A 16,364-nucleotide genomic window follows, 5' to 3' on the forward strand; every position below is an offset into this window, starting at 1 on the left:
TCCTCTGCCTATAGGTTCTATGGCCCTGAGCAAGTTAAAAGCCTCAGTTTTCCCACCTGAAAAGTGGGGATAATGATATATTGTGCTGTTTTAAGAATTAAATGATATAAGCACAAGAAGTGCTTAGCACAGTGCCTGGCAGAGCTCAGCAATGTGTGTTATTTATCTCCATCTTCTGCATCATCTCTTGCGTCTATTCTCTATCTTCTATGTAGCCCAGGGGTCAGCAAACCTTTTCTATCAAGGGTCAGTTAGCAAATACTTTGATGTGGCTTTGATGGCCACATGGGCTCAGTCACAACTATTCAACTCTGCTGCTGTAGTACAAAAGCAGCCACAGATAATATCAAGTGAATGCGGTGGCTGTGTTCCAATAAACCTTCATTTATGGAAGCTGGAATTTGAATTTCATATAATTTTCACATAGCACATTCTTTGATTTTTCTTTAACCCCTAAAAATATAAAAACCCAGATGCAAGGAAAAAACATCCTTATGCTTTCTGTCCAATTGTGGCAGCCTAGTTTGAATAGGGAATTTTTTTTTTTTTTTTGCAACTCAGAAGTAACCCTGTGAACAGTAAACAAAAGCCTGCTTGACTCCAAAGAAGAATTTGAGTTTACAAATATTGGAAAATTACTTCCCGATACCCTTGCCTTCTGATTGATTCCACTTTTAAAATCACAAGAGTTCAGTCTAATTAAAGGCAAGCCAAAAAATAAAAATACACACACACACACACACACACACACACACACACACACACCCCTTTCCAGGTTTACCAGCTGTACAAAAACCAGCATAGGCCAGATTAGGCCCAATCACCAGTTTGCCAACCCCTCATGGACTCAATCCCTCAGGCTCCTCCCCCTGGCTGCCACCTCTTATCTCATCCCATATAAAGAGGGAAATAATACACAGCAGCTCTCACAGCCCACGACCCCACTTCAACATGGGTCCCTCAGGGATTAGAGATGTGTCTTCTGGATGTCTAGCTGAGATTTTAAAAAGCTGTTGATTGAACACCTTTCTAAGTGTCCAATGCTGTTGGCCACTTTTACACATATTTAGTATTTAATTCAGTGTACATAAGTCTGTGAGGTAGGTATCCACTCTACTTCATGGATAAAGAAACAGAGAAGCCAAGTGACTTGCCCAAAGTCACAGAGCCAGGAAGTGACAAAGCAGTCGGCTCCAGTCTCTAGAATCAAGCACGGCGCTCTGCCCGCCACCCACAGCCACCAGTCCCACCATCTGCCACAAAGCAAAGCCTGCATTCCAGGGAGGTGGTGGAAGCCAAACGGTGTCAGGACAAAGGCCGGGCAGGAGAAAGGTTTCTAGTGATCTGCATCCATGTACAGCAGTCTAGTTGAATCAAGAACAACCAGGAGTGCCTGTTAAAACACAGTTCACAGGGCCCCATCCCAGAGTTTGTGACTCAGATGAGAAGTCAGGCTTGAGAATTTATATTTCCAACAGGTCTCCAGGTTCTATTAAGGCCACTGGTCCACAGCCCAGAGCTCCCTTTGAGAATCACTGCTATAATAAGGTATATTCAAAAACATCCTTATACTGGGGAAATGGTTATTTTTGCAAATTTCTTCCTCCTCTGAAGCAAAGTTTTTATAACCTTTTCCAACTGAATTATTTTTTGAGCAGATGGCCTGTCACATTTTTGCCACTACCTTAGGGACAATTCCTAGATATCTGTCTTCTTGTCCCAAACACGTAGCTGGGAAATTTATAGGACTTGATTTTTACTCATGTTACTGCAACATACAGGCTTGTGTGATCAAGGCCAACTATAATCCTCACCGCCTCGCACACCTCACAGGGTTGCTGAGGTCAGGGACGTGACACATTTTAAAAGTGACCATTTTTAACACTCACTGGTTTATCCACCCAGATCTCTGGCCCCAAAATTTCCTTGCACATGAAGGCCTTCAAACATCAGAGGATACATTGTGACAATGGTTCTCCTTCCACCCCTGTATCTGTCACTTTTACTTTCTTATTCTTCCCTTCTAGGTTCTTTCTAGTCAGGTTTTGTTACGTCATTCTACCAAATCTATTAGATTGACACACACATTAAATGTCAACAGATTCTGAAGAAGGGCTGTCAATAAAGGATGTGAACTTTGTCCATGGATGTCGGGGCAGGTTATTTTGTCCACTCTGCGGTTGGGTTGGTTCTATTCAGGTGATGCTGGCACACAGATGTCTCATGGGAAGCCAAGGTAAGTCTGTTCCTCCAAACCCCCAGGTATCATAAAGGGACCATCATTGTTGACTCAGACAGCCTTGTTTGAGTCCTGTTTTGCTCACTTAGTATCCTGAAGCAAGGGACAGAGCCTCCTTTGTGAATTGGGAGATTATCTCTTTTAAATATTTACTTATTTTATTTTGGCTGCATTGGGTCTTCCTTGCTACTGGGGGACTTTTCTTTAGTTGCGGCAAGCAGGGTTACCCTCCAGTTTCCGTGCACAGGCTTCTCACTGTGATGACTTCTCTTGTTGCAGGGTACAGGCTTTAGGGCACAAGTGCTTCAGAGGTTGCAACCCCCCAGGCTCTAGGGCACAAGCTTAGTAGTTCTGGTGCACGGGCTTAGTTGCCCCGAAGCATGTGGGATCTTTCTGGATGGGGGATTGAACCCCTGTCCCCTGCAATGGCAGGAGGATTCTTATCCACTGAACCACCAGGGAAGCCCTATCTATCTCTTGAGTCACAAGGACTGAATGGAAGTATCTGGCATTAAGTATGTGCTTAGTAAGATTGGAATCCAAAATATAAGGGAAAAGAAATTTCCCAGACATAGAAATTAGAATGGTTGACTTCCGCCATTTGATAGTCATAAGAACATAATATCCTCAGGGATCAACCCACTTTTTTTTTTTTTTCCCCCATTCCAAGTCTTTAAGACTATTCCCCTATCCCCATCCCCAAAAAGGCAGTTCCCAGGACCCTATGGAACATTCTTTTCTTCCTTAAAAGAGCTGCATTCCTGACATTTCATCAGCCTTCATCTGGTATCTAGTCTTCTGAACCTTCAAAGCTGGTAGCAGCCCAGGGCCATTTGCGTCTAAGTGCAACAGGTGAAATTTTATATACATGATCATCAATTATTAACTCTTGGTTAGGCAGACTGTCAAAAATACTTCTCTCAATAATTTTTGGTGCAGAGTTCCGAGGTGGAGGAGGGGCTTAGAAAGCTGGATCCTCAGTAGGTTTTGCAGCTCTGAGGAGACCAAGCCTTTTCATGAGAAGTTTAATTTATTTTGCTTTATCTTTTCCTCCATCTGTTCTTGATATACAATCTTTTCTGGTCTGTGGGCATAGCTTACTTATTTTCCTTTATCTCATTCTGTGTTTATTTCATTTTGGTCTATTGTGAGGTTGTTTGGCTGATCACTTCTTGGGATCTCAGGACACTTTTCATTGAGTTAGTTCTGCGTTTCCCAGCAGGGTATCCAAGAGTTAGAGGAAAAGATGTTAAAAGTGTGTATAAGAGTGTTCCAAATCTTATTTAATTTTTATTAATGCTATGTGGTAAAGAATTTACCTCTCTCCAAAAGGAGGTCTGGCCTTTTCTCTGGCTTCCAGGAATTAATCTCTAAGAGCCTAGGATGTCATCTTCACAGGACTGTGTCTGTGCTATGCCAACGGTGTGACTGAGGTTGGGGGACTTTTGCATCCACAGCTAAAGGACTGGAGAGTGAAGTGAACCACTTGGGCAGTGGATGTGTTGTGTGTTAGTCACTCAGTTGTGTCCGACTCTTTATGACCCCATGGCCTGGAGCCCACCAGTCTCCTCTGTCCATGTGATTCTCCAGGCAAGAATACTGGAGTGGGTTGCCATTTCCTTCTCCAGGGGATCTTCCCAACCCAGGGATCGAACCTCACGCATTGCAGGCAGATTCTTTACCATCTGAACCATCAGGGAAACTCCAATGTAATAGAGCCCCAATAAAAACCAGGGACACCACAGCTTGGATGACCTTCCTGATCAGCACCGCTCTGAGTATGTTCTCACACGCAACGCTAGGAACTGATGCATCCTGACTTCACAGGCGAGAACTCCGCCAACACCATGCTTCCTTCTTCCCCAAACTCCACCCTATACACTCCTTCTTTTAGCTGATTTTCATCTGCATCCTCTCACTGTTCACCAGAACTGTGAGTATAACAGCTTTCAAATGAGTTTTTTGAGTCCTGCTACCAAATTATCAAACCTGAGGGTGGTTTTGGGAATCCCCTGACCTTGCAGCTGGTACCACAGTGAGAGTCTTCTCTTGTCAGGACTTTCGCCTCCACTAACTTCTCATCTGGCCCCTTTTATCACACATGAGCTCATGAAAAAGACTCTTAGTTAATGCGGATAAGGAATGTCTAACTATTTAATGTCAATTTTCTTATCTTCTTGCTACTGCTATTTCTGGAGAGCAAATGTGAGGAAATGAGCTGGTTACAGGTCCAAGAATCTCTACATCCAAAGCTAACTTTGCTGTCAAGAATCAGACAGAAAGGATGAGAGCCAACAGGCACAGAATAAAGGATAAGGGTCCAACTGAAGCTTGGCTTTTGAGTCAGAACAAAGGGATTGATGGTCTCCAGGCCATACCAGACAGGAAGACTGGTATCATGCCCACCACCAGTTCAGGCTCCCCACCTCCTCTTGAGTAAAACCACCCTGACCTGGGGACAGAGGTGGAGCCACACCTGAACCAAGGGGCCATCACCCAAACCCAGCCAGGATGTCACACCAGCAAGCAGGAAGAAGCAGCTTCTCTCGGAGGCAGCAAATCAGCATCAAGATTACTATAGTTCTTTCCAGATGGTTCCGATCCAAAACCAAGGTCTACATTCAAAGACTAGGAGGGTGGTCAAGGATCCAGAGTCAAGCTACCACTGAAGGTGGGAGTCTGGAGGCTGAGTTCTGTTTTTTTGGTTTTATGAGTTGTTTTTTTTTTTTTTTGGTGGAGGTGCCAGGAATGGAACTGAGGGCCTCATATGTGGAGGCTGAGTTTAAACTGGGCAACTCTGAGGGCTCTGTCTGTCACTCTACCTCAGAGAGCATCTCCACCCTCCCAGCATTTACGTGGATGCCGATGGCTCCCAAGTCTGCAACTTGGATTCCAAATTTCCAAATGCCTATTAGAAACTTCCTTCTAGAAGTCCTTCTCTTGCCAAGAAACTCAATACATCAAGGAATGGAATTCAACATTCCTTCCGATTCCCCTCATATATCCAGCATCTCCATGAGTGCCACATGTATTCTCCTAGTCAACCAGGGAAGGCGCCTCCTGGTCAGCACGGAGTCCTACCTCTCCACGCTCCTGAGACACTGCACCAACCCTGCCACTCCACTCTTCCAAATACACGCCTCACTTGGCCCCTCCTTTTCCTCCCCACGCCGCCCCCGATCACCACACTGGGTCTAGACCCTCAGAATCTCTCACAGGAATTATTGTAGGTCTTTCTGCAGTGGCCTCCTGATTTGCAGTAACTGGACTGGTTCCCATCCAAGAGCACCTTGTGCGTGCCTGGCTCTGGGCTACGTCCCGATATGGACGAGTCTGCGGAATCCCAACAACCCTATGAAGATCATCTCCACTTATAGATGGGAAACTGAAGCTCCCCAAGGTTAATTAGTAAGTAGCAGAGCTGAGCCTTAAGAGAGGACTGTGTGATTTGAGAACTAGACCACCTCTCACTGGGCAAGGGAAGCAGAGCAAGGACAGAGAATAGGGGACATCCCTGAAATGTGGATGTCAAGGGGCCATATAGAGAAGGAAATCAGGCCACAGGGGGCAGTAACTCGAGAACAAAGCTTGTAGTCCAGGCAAATGATCAACAACTTGGAGACTGGCAGGGATGGAAGAAGGTGGTAAAGCCAAGGAGCAAGGCAGAGAGGAACAGACCGAGAGGCTGGGGCACAGATGCTGGCCCTGGTGGTGCAGGCGGAGCAGCTGGTATCTGACATGCGCTATCTGTGAAGACACCAGGAACAGAAAGCACACCTAATCCTTAGCAAGAGCCAGGCAGGTGTCCTGCCTCATGCTTGGGCTCCCAGTCCAGGCTGGCATGGCTGCCTGCAAGTACTGATGAGAGCTGTTTTCATGAGGCGAGTCAAGGCCCAATGGCTTGGTGTGGGCCAGCAAGTTGTCATCCAGAGGCTCAGGTGAAGGGAGTAGGCAGGGGTAAGTAGGGCTGGAGAGCCACACACACCCAGCAGAGTCAAGAGCTAGTAGGATGCTGACCAAGGACCCGAAGGATAAGAGAACAAGAATGTCCCTCCAGTCCTTAAAGTCCCACTGGAGCTGCATCCTCTTTTGAACTCACTCCAGTGCTAACTCACTCCAGCCTGTTGGACACCTAATCAGTGTATTTCTCCGGCCTCCCACTCAACCCCAGATTTTCCCTTTCCACCCAAACTGGCCTGGTATACAACCCTGAACTTGTCTCCAGTGAAGAAGACTCTGTATCCGTTTAATTTCCAAACTTCTAAATTTACAAAATATTTGGGAACTAGAAAGGCTTAGAAACCACTGGACCCGAGTCCTTCACCCTTCATTCGTGTTTCAAATGTGTGACATTATGCATTGTCAGAAAACAGTGAAGTAGGGGCCCACACCTGATTCTCCTGTTGGAATAAACTGCTTTTTATGCTTGCATAATGCACCTAAAATTTTTTCCCTTTTCTCCCCTTCTCATCACAATTCCTGGTGACTCCCAGTGATGTCTAGCTCCTATATGCTGCAGAATGAATGTCTGCTGATTTGGATTTAATGATCTCTGTTATCTGGCAGAAAATAATCTACAAAGATTAAATTTAGTGTAAGATATGGCTTCCCTGATAGCTCAGTTGGTAAAGAATCGGCCTGTAACGCAGGAGACCCCAGTTCGATTCCTGAGTCAGGAAGATCTGTTGGAGAAGGGATAGGCTACCCACTCCAACTCTTGGGCTTCCCTTGTGGCTCAGCTGGTAGAGAATCCGCCTGCAATGTGGGAGACGTGGTGGCTCAGATAGTAAAGAACCCACCTGCAATGCAGGAGACCTGAATTTGATCCCTGGGTTGGGACGATCCCCTGGAGAAGGGAATGGTTACCCACTCCAGTATTCCTGCATGGAGAATTTCATGGGGTCGCAAAGAGTCAGACATGACTGAGTGACTAACATCTTCACTTTCATGTGAATGACTGAGAGCCATCCCCTAATCCTTCAAGGTATTTCCATTTTAAAACAAGATACTTTAAAATTCAAATTAGCTGTTACAAATCTGCAAGATACAGAATTATCTGGGGACTAGAAAGAGCTTCCAAAAGTGCCCAAACCACTGCATAGAACTGGAGTGCAAGCCTACAGATGGCAAGGCAGAGTATCGTTGGGGCTCTGTGTTGTGCCACACTATGACCACCAGGGGGAGCTCAAGGCCCCTTCTTTTCCCATTCACCACCAGAGGAAGGGCCAGGCAGTTGATTGGTTATTTTATCAGAACATGGGGCTGCAGGTATGTTCTTTCTCTTTAAATTATCCCTTAGGGTTCTCTCTTCCCCAGAGGACCTCCAGCTTGGGAGCTGGATCTTCCCAATGTCACCACCTTTCCTGAGACCAGAATGGCAAGCTGCAGAGGAGCAAGAGTTAGGTTCAGGAATACAGAGTCAAAAAGCTACCATCAGCCTACAGTGCTGGAGGCCACTTACACCTTCCCCTGAGCCTAGGGATAAAGCAGCTTTCCATAGGGACCAACACACCAGAATAGGGCTTGTACTCAAACCCCAGCCTGGATTTGTCCTTGGGTATCTGCTTTGGTACTTGTTCCACTGGCTGGGATGGACAGAAAGTCAGGTTTCCAGGATGCTGGGCACTGACCATCTCCATCCTGTATAATTCCATCTATCACAGCACACCATTCCCCACCATACCAAAAGAGTCTGCATGTCTCTGGCCCCAAGGAAGTGGTCATCACCCCAGTTCATTTTCTCTCTGCATTTCCTTCCTTCAAGAGGGGAGAAAACACCCATCCCCTATAGTAAGAGTTCTCAGATGTGGTCCTGGGACCAGCAGCATCAGCATGACCTGATGGCAAAACCTCGGACCCCACCTCTGGCCTACAGGTGGGAATTATAAAGCCTAACACTCTGAGCTAGGCTCTGGGAATTTGCCTCTCTACTCCAGGTGATTCTGATACGATCAGCTGAAGTGTGAGAAACACTGCCCTTCAGGTTGGAAAGGGGCTGCCCCAGCCTAAGGTAACAGTGCCTGTGGAACCTCAAAGTCAGCCTTTCCCAACTCCCAGAAACACTTGGGCTGCAGAAAGGGCTCCCCAGAGAGGCCCAAACAATCATAACCTGCTAAGAGCAGGTTAAGGTCTGCCAGCTCATCTCACGCCACTAGGTGTGGCGCGGAACGCTTTACACACTTCATCCTCACAACAATGCTGGGAGCCAGGTATAGTTCTCAATCCCATTTTTCAGATGCGTTCACCAGGGTTAAGAGAGACCACCTTCTCATCCATGGCTGAATAGCCAACAGGTGGTGGAGGCAGGACATGAATCCCATCTATAAGGTTCCAAAATCCCAGTTCTGGGCAGTGGCTCAGATGGTAAAGAATCTGCCTGCAATGCAGGAGACCTGGGTTTGATCCCTGGGTTGGGAAGAGCTCCTGAGAAGGGCATGGTAACCCACTCCAGTATTCTTGCCTGGAGAATCCCATGGACAGAGGAGCCTGGTGGGCTACAGTCCATGGGGTCGCAAAGAGCCAGACTCGACTGAAGTGACTTAGCATGCATGCACTTGTGTCTACTGTTTCATAAAAATAACCAAGCCAAAGTCCCAGGTCTCCACCACAATGTGGAGATCTAGGCACTCGGGTTTCCTGAGTGACTGGATGGGGCGGGGAGGGGGCTTCCTTTGTCTCCTCCTCGGTTCCTAGTCTACACTGGCCTTAGACATGCTCTGCAGACCTGCTGCCTCAGGTCAGCTCCCTGTCTTCTTGGGAGCTAATGAGGCCAGACAGCCACCTGCACTTCTCAGTCTCCCTGGGATTCTGCTCCAGCCCCAGCCCCACATGGATGGTCACAGCTGAGCTCCCAGAAGTGGGGATGGGCTCAGAGAAGCCTAACCTGGAGGCTATCTCAGCACTCCTTCCCGAGACCCCTAAGCCTTCTCTGTCCTCCTGAACACAGTCTGCAGAGGTGCAGACTGCCCACATTCCATCAAAAGCTAGAATACAGTGGTCGCTTTGCCTGAAGCCAGTGAGTACCTGTTCATTTAGGGCAGTGATCATCACCCACCACAGCGGGGACAGGAGCAGACTGTGCAGGGGCCCCTGAGAATCAGGAGGCAGCCAATGGATTCCGCGACCCCCCACTTTGGAGACCCTACCCCTAGGTCTCCAAAGCAGCACACCTGTTTTCCTCTCCTGCTTCGGGGTCTCCTGGGGGCTCACAGGGCTACTGCTTGGGATCTCCCTGTAGGAGGACGAGGCCCGGAGAGTCACCGCTCCCTTCCCAGTGCAGATTCTTGTAGGATCCATATCTGAAAAGGAAAGATCCAAAAGGGGAGACTGAATCCAGGGCGCCTGAAGAATTAAAACCATAATCAGCCAGCAATTTGGTCCAGCTGGGGAATGAGATGAACCTGGTTACAGACAGGCAATTGCAGTCAATGAAAATTAATCTGTGGATGGTGGAGAGGGACAAATCATATTTTCAGGGGTTTCCCACCCGTCATGAGGTTAGGAGGGAATGGAGGCACAGTGAGTTCTGAGTCAATGGATGCGTTACAATGTCGGCTGGGAATATTTCCAAACCAAACCGGGTTGATTTCTTTTATTAAATGAAGTTTAGTTTGGTGAGCAGACTTCTGACCAATTAGTAAGGCACAGTTCAAGTAAGAATTTATAAAAGATATCTCAAGTTCCCACACCATCCTTCTTATAAAAGAGCAAGTTGACAGCACAGGGCATTCGGTGAAGGTTCAACAATCATTACTCAGAGCAGTCCCTCAGCGGAAAAAGCAAGACAATCTCCTTGTGCCAGCAAGCCAAGCCCCCTGCAGGGGTGAGACAGGATGTGCTGCCTGGCGAGAAAGATCATGAGGCCCGGAACCCCACATTCCAAACTTAATGAAGAAAATTCGCACCAAAGAAAACGGCTAGAAAGGCTAAATCCTTCGAGGAACAGTGTTTGCGGGACTTCCAGCCGAGTCTTCCCTGGGCCCTGACCCCTCCTACAGTTCACAGTGGCCTCACAGCAGCCTCAGGTCATCTTTCAGAACTGCACTGAGGATTTCAAAATGGGCTTCAAAACAGGCTGTTCACCCTTCAGGAAAATCTGTAAGGAGGAGGCAAGAAAGCCATGCAGACCACACAGTTTTGGGAGGCACACGTGCTGAATGTTTCTCTCCATGAGGCTGAGTGGAACTGAATTCCAGTTTTGCAAGTTGCTCACGGCACAGCCTGGATCTCAGGCCTAAAACTGTCATGAGTGGGATTGTGGGGAAAGTTAAAGGTGGGCAGCAGGCAGGATGTGTGCTCAAATGTCCAGCTCCTCCCTGCTCCTGTGCCACAGCTGAGAAATACCAAGTCTCTTGGCTCCTCCTTCCCACTTGGCAGCCCCCTTTTCGACAGCACAAACAGAACGATCATTAGTTACAAAACGGATTGATCAGCTCCATCAGCACCTCTTGCACAAAATACACATTCAGCAGAGCGGGCAGCGGCCCTGAAGAGCATCTGACTTGTCCAATCCTACCAGGATAAGTGACCAGTGGGAAAAGTGATTCATGGGCTTTTCAAAAGGGTGAGGGGCACAGTGCCAAAGCCAGCCCATCCACAGGGTCCTGTGTGCACAGCCAGGTAGACTCAACTCCTGAAAGCACCACCACTGGGATACAGAGCCACCTGGGCCTCATTTGTCCCATGCTGTACAGGAGGAAGCTACGAGCTACGAGCTACGACCTGACATCTGAACTGTACCAGCTCCAAACTGTACCAGCTCCACAGAGAGGAGAGGCAGGGAGCGAATGCAGGTGGGGCTGGGGGCGGGGGAGGGAGTGCTCAGGGAAAAGGCCCCGCCAGCATCCCAGAGACACAGCCTGATCGGGCAGCTGCTTCAAATCCAGCCCAGTTCAGAAATGCCCTGGGCAGCCACGTTAATTCCTGGGGACAGTGGAATTTTAAATAAACTCTGGGGAGCTGGCACCTCTAGGAAGAACCTAAGTCACCCAAGGGGCTCAGACCTGTACCAGCTGGAGTCAACGTTCAGCCTCTGGACTGACCTTCTCCCTAAGCAGGGAAGGGCAAAGCACCTGCCAGCCCCTTTTCACATTTGCCCGCGGCTCCCAGAAACACACACACACACACATACACAAAAGGAAACCAGCCAGAGAAGAGAGAGGGAATGGCTCCTAAACATGCAAGAATTAAGCCTCCGAGTCTTTGTTAGAAGGAAAGAAGATCATGCATGATCTGCTAATAATGAAAAAAAAAAGAAACCAACCCAAGGAGAGATACCTGGAGGGAGTACTAGGCCTGCAGAGTTTTTCACTGTCTTCACAGGGATTATTTTAACAGCAGAAATAGAGCGTGCACGTAAAGGGTCGGCAGTTGCTGAAAACACAAAAGGGTAAGTGGTGCATCCAGAAAAAAAACATTTGGGAAACCCTCAGGCAGTGGAGGAACCGGCAGGGACAATAGGAGGAAGTCGCCCGCAGAGAACAATGGGAAGAGCAGTGGACGCAAGAACTTAAAATAACCCGCTTTCGCTCTTCAGTCCTGCGCCCGGGTGGGCAGAACCCTCCCGCCACTGTACCCCAAATGCAGCTGGTCAGAGCCTGTGCCGCCTGGCACACCAGGAACCTGCCAAGGCTCTGGGCAAAAGGACTTACAGAGAGGCAGATGGCCTGGCAAACAGGAAGGGGAGAGCAAGTGGGGCCCACGGGGCCCCTGGGAACAGGCTGGGCTGTCTGCGCTGGGAGAAGGCTCCTTGGAGGAGAGTTACAGCTCATGGGCCCCAGAGGAGTAGAGGAAGGACAAGTCTGAGAGTCGCCTGGTCCCTTCGGCCCTCATAGCTGCTACTCCAGGATCTTAACTCCTGGGGTCTTGGGCCTGCTCTGACAACCATGGCCCTCTGGCCCCAGGCAAATCAGAATGGCCATCTGTTGGGCAGCAGATGGTCTACTTAAACCCACCCCTTCCTGGGCAAGAGTTTGCCAAAGTGTCCGAATGCACACGTAAGACTCTGGGCAGTGCCCACGCACCTGGCCTAGGACGCTGACAGCAGCTGAGCTCCCTGAGCTGGGGTACTGCCTGGTATGCGGGCGGAGGCTGCTGACCTCAAATCCAGGTGCTCAGACCTCCCTGGGCCCCCTGCCTCCCCAGGTTCTGGAATCACAATGGTGGGCATTTTCCCAAACCAGCCTTCTCACAACAAGCATGTTGTGAGACCTCCTTCCGTCCCAGTGGCAGCAAATAAAGAGATGGGCGCTCACACACTATGGACCAACATCACACCAAGGGGTAACACCTGGAGGTCTCAGGGCCCCAGATCCACATCATAACTGAGGTGGGGGGTGGTTGGGCTGTTTGGGAACCAAGACTGTCACAGCTGCATCAATATCATGCTGACAGGCTTGCCAAGGGGACGGGGGGAAGGAGGTACCCCGGCAATGGGCAGTTCACCTTCCAGTCCACCAGGCTGCCATTTCATGAGGCGCATGGCAGTCATCTGGCCACCAAGAACTGAAGTGGTAACAACAATCCTGCACGTGTTCAGATACAAACGTGCTTTCACAGCACTCCTACCGACTGCTCCTTGGGCCACCTGGGAGGCTGGGTGGGAGGTTTTTGTTACCATTTTCAGAGGAAGAAGCAAGTCTGCTGCTCGGAGTCAACCAGTGCTGAATGAAGAGAGCGAGACCAGAGCCTGACAGTGACTACCCCAGGCCGCCCTGATGGCTCCAGGGTGCATCTGTCTTGACTTTCCAATCAAAGGTGGGTCTTATCGAGGAGAGAGTAGAGTGCAGAGCACCTCCACTTGCCACCCTGCCATACACCCCCAAAGTCTCCTGACGGATTCACAGGGCTGGGCTTGACGGTGAGCATAAGACACCACGTCTCCCCGCGTTCCTCAAAAGATGCTTAAACACTCCCTTACGGGCACTGCCCTTCAACATCCCCTTAGCAACCTGGCCGAGGTTGGGAACACTGCCCACACCAGGTAAGGAGAAGGGCAGCCAGCAGGGAGGCACGAAGGGCAGGACACCAGGACCCCTCCTGCATGGGGGTCCCCAACCACCCGGCCCAGGCTCCCCACCCGTCCTGTTCTCCACGCCTTCACTCGTGGCTGTTCTTTCTGACTTTCCACTTCGCCCTCTCTCAAAGGCAATACTTGGCTGACCCAGACAGTAATTACAAAGTCCAAACATGTCAAACTGTAAACGTGCTCTGAGAGAGGGTGCACTGTGACTCAAAAGCCCGATGACAGGACTTCTACCCTCCCTCTCTGATACCATAAGACCTGTGTTTCAAGAAGGAAAAGATACTACAGATCATCAAATTCCTTCATTTTCTAGATAAGGAAACTCATAGCCATAAAGACAATGGGCCTCCCAAGAGGTGTTGTTTCTGAGTGGCAGGCCGGGACTCGAACCCCAGCCTCCTCTCACTGCAGAGTGACATGGGAATCCCACTGCTTGGCTGTTCAGGATGAGAGACAGGATGAGAGACGGGACCTCAAAGGTCATCCTATCCATCATTCCTTTCACACTTGCATCTTTTGTCCTAAAATTTTAAAAATTCAAAACCTGGGAGGATGCCCATGAAACGAATGTCACCAAAATGATTTATTTCAGCTATTTAGGCTCTAGCCTCAGGGTCGGGATGCTGAATATGTCACTATTTATCACCGGTGAAGGTAAGATGCCAGGTAACAGACACTGCGGGCTGAGAAATGCCATATACATGAGGCCTCTGTGATTTGGCGGGTGGTTCGCAGCATCCTGTGAACTGGGAACAGTGTGACATGTCACCTCACAGTGGGAAACGGCAGGCTCAGACTCAAGTCTCAGAAAGCCTGGGAACAGCTCTCCAGGTCACAGCCTAATTAGACCAGTGACTGTTCCCACCAGGCAGGTGGCCCCGGGCCCTGCTCTTTCTAAAAATGCCAGGCTTCCCTTCGAGAGCCTTACCTTTGTCTTGCCCATTGCTGCCCGGTGCCAACCCGTTCACCACAGCTTTGGAAGCACCCGCATCACATTCTGAAAGAAAGAAAGAAAAAGAGCATGAGGCTTGTGATCACATCTCCCACCCTTTCTGAGTCCCGCCAGTGCAAAGTTCTGGGTCCCGGGGGCTCTCTCAGGCCTGAAAAGGGGCCTCGGAGCATCATGGGAGAGTTCTGAGAATGCTTTGTGGCTTGAACCAGGGAGAACGCAAAAGCTGTTTGGATGGGAAGTGTGTTGTGAGTGATATTCTCTGGTCTCCTGGCTTGGTTTCACTTCTGACATTTAAAAAATGAAAATCTTAATTCCCTCAAAGTGGCATCTCCTACCTGACAAAGGCTTATCTACCATTCCAAGGCTGCTCAAAAGCATCCCTGTGAATCCTGAGAGCTGTCGGACAGTCAGGATAGAACCTCAGGCTCTGTGACACTTCCCTCCACCCCACCCTACACCTACAGCCACAGAAGCCACGCTGGCCCAGCCCCCAGACCACAGTCCCCAGCCACAGCTCTTGCATTCTGGTTGTGGAGATGACCTGGCTCCCTGACCGCTCTCCCTGGCTCCGTCCTGCCCCTTTCTCCACCCCAGCCCTCAGTCTGCATCACTAAGACCACCATCTATACCCCATAGGGCTGAAAATCCCCGGAGTGCATGACAAAACAAGATGGGACAAAGCAATGTGATTTTCTAAGACCCTCCACTTTAAATGTACTGCATTTCACTTCTAATTTGAAAATAAAAATACTACTGGAGTCTAGAGTTGGGAAGTCAATCTTTTTTTTTTTTTAATTTATTGGGCTGCACTGGGTCTTATTGCGGCACTCAACTAAGGCTGTTCAGTTGCGACATTCGAACTCTCAGCTGTGGCACATGGGATCGAGTTTCCTGACCAGGGATGGAACCCAGGCCCCTGCATCAGGAGCTTGGAGTCTTAGCCACTGGACCACCAGGCAAGTCCCCTGGGAAGTCAATCATTTACATTATCATTTTTACGAGGAAAAAAAAATTGAACTTGGAATCAAGTTCCCCCAAATGTACAAATGATTGTTCAGAATATATTTTTTTTAGTAAGTGAGATGGTCTGTATATTGGCATAAGTGGTTATATTCAAATTAACAAACTGACCTTCAGGATGATTAAAAGCAAACTGACACGCAAGACCCGGGGGCCAGCAGCTACCCAGGGACAAAGCCTGGGTACTCACCCCCGACTCTCAGCCCTTCAGCCACTGGTCCCAGCCCTTTTCCAGCAGCAGTTCCCTCCTGCGCCTGCCCACCATGACGGTCTCCTCACAACCTCTTCAGCAAATCAGATACTTTCTGATCTCCAGGCCTTGGATCTTTAGAGGCCCTCGGCCAGGAAGGCCTGTGCCCCCTCTTCTACCTTGGGGAAATCCTCTGTACCTCAAGGTTTACCGTGAATGTCACCTCGTTGTTGGTGGAGACCTTTCAAAGTTCTGCTCAGCTGAAGACACTGAGACCCTCACTGCCCACTGGCAGCCTGAGCACCACCCAGTTCCGCATCCCAGAACTGATGGTGGAAGCCCAGAGAAGACAAGGGGGGCAGGGCACGTGATCAGCAAGGTTGGGGTGACTCCGCTGCAGCCAAGAGCCAAAAGTGTTAGTTGCTCAGTCATGTCCGCCCCATGGGCTGTAGCTCACCAGGTTCCTCCGTCCATGGAATTCTCCAGGCAAGAATACTGGAGTGGGTTGCCATTCCCTTCTCCAGGGAATCTTCCTGACCTAGGGATAGAACCTGGGTCTCCCACATTGCAGGCAGATTCTTAACCGTCTGAGCCACCAGGGAAGTAGCCAAGAGCCAGCCAAGCCACAGATATAATAGCCATGGTTTTATAAAGCCTCTATTTGCCTGATCTAAGGTCCTTGCTAAGCACTCATTCCATAACTAGCACCTGATTTTTATCCTTGATATCCAAGCCCCTAGAGCTAGGAGTTAAGAACTCTAATTTTATAGATAAGAAATCTAAAGCTCAGAAAGGATGCCAGGCTCTAAGATGATAAGAGGGGATATGAAATCTGTTCTGGTCCATCCTGTGACTTATCTTCTTTGTCCTCAGCTGGGATGAACACTTATTTTTAAAATAAAAAATGGCTTTTATATATAGAATACTCTCTACATATAAA

At 49.0% G+C, this 16,364-nt stretch overlaps 1 protein-coding gene across 41 annotated transcripts in view; it reads right to left on the minus strand.

Moving 5' to 3' along the window:
- Positions 1-16,364, minus strand: part of SORBS1 (sorbin and SH3 domain containing 1) — a 234,640-nt gene that overhangs the window by 99,457 nt on the left and 118,819 nt on the right. For 24 of the 41 annotated variants that reach the window (XM_070780516.1, XM_070780517.1, XM_070780541.1 and 21 more), the window contains 3 exons: positions 14,191-14,259; positions 11,516-11,611; positions 9,409-9,537 (listed from right to left, as the gene is read on the minus strand). In XM_070780516.1, the coding sequence (XP_070636617.1) occupies positions 9,409-9,537; positions 11,516-11,611; positions 14,191-14,259 (294 nt within the window). The remainder of the gene's footprint in view (positions 1-9,408; positions 9,538-11,515; positions 11,612-14,190; positions 14,260-16,364) is intronic. The other 17 variants (XM_070780518.1, XM_070780519.1, XM_070780550.1 and 14 more) reach the window with 1 other exon arrangement.

This window comes from Bos indicus, chromosome 26, assembly GCF_029378745.1.
Source record: "Bos indicus isolate NIAB-ARS_2022 breed Sahiwal x Tharparkar chromosome 26, NIAB-ARS_B.indTharparkar_mat_pri_1.0, whole genome shotgun sequence".
NCBI lineage: Eukaryota > Metazoa > Chordata > Mammalia > Artiodactyla > Bovidae > Bos > Bos indicus.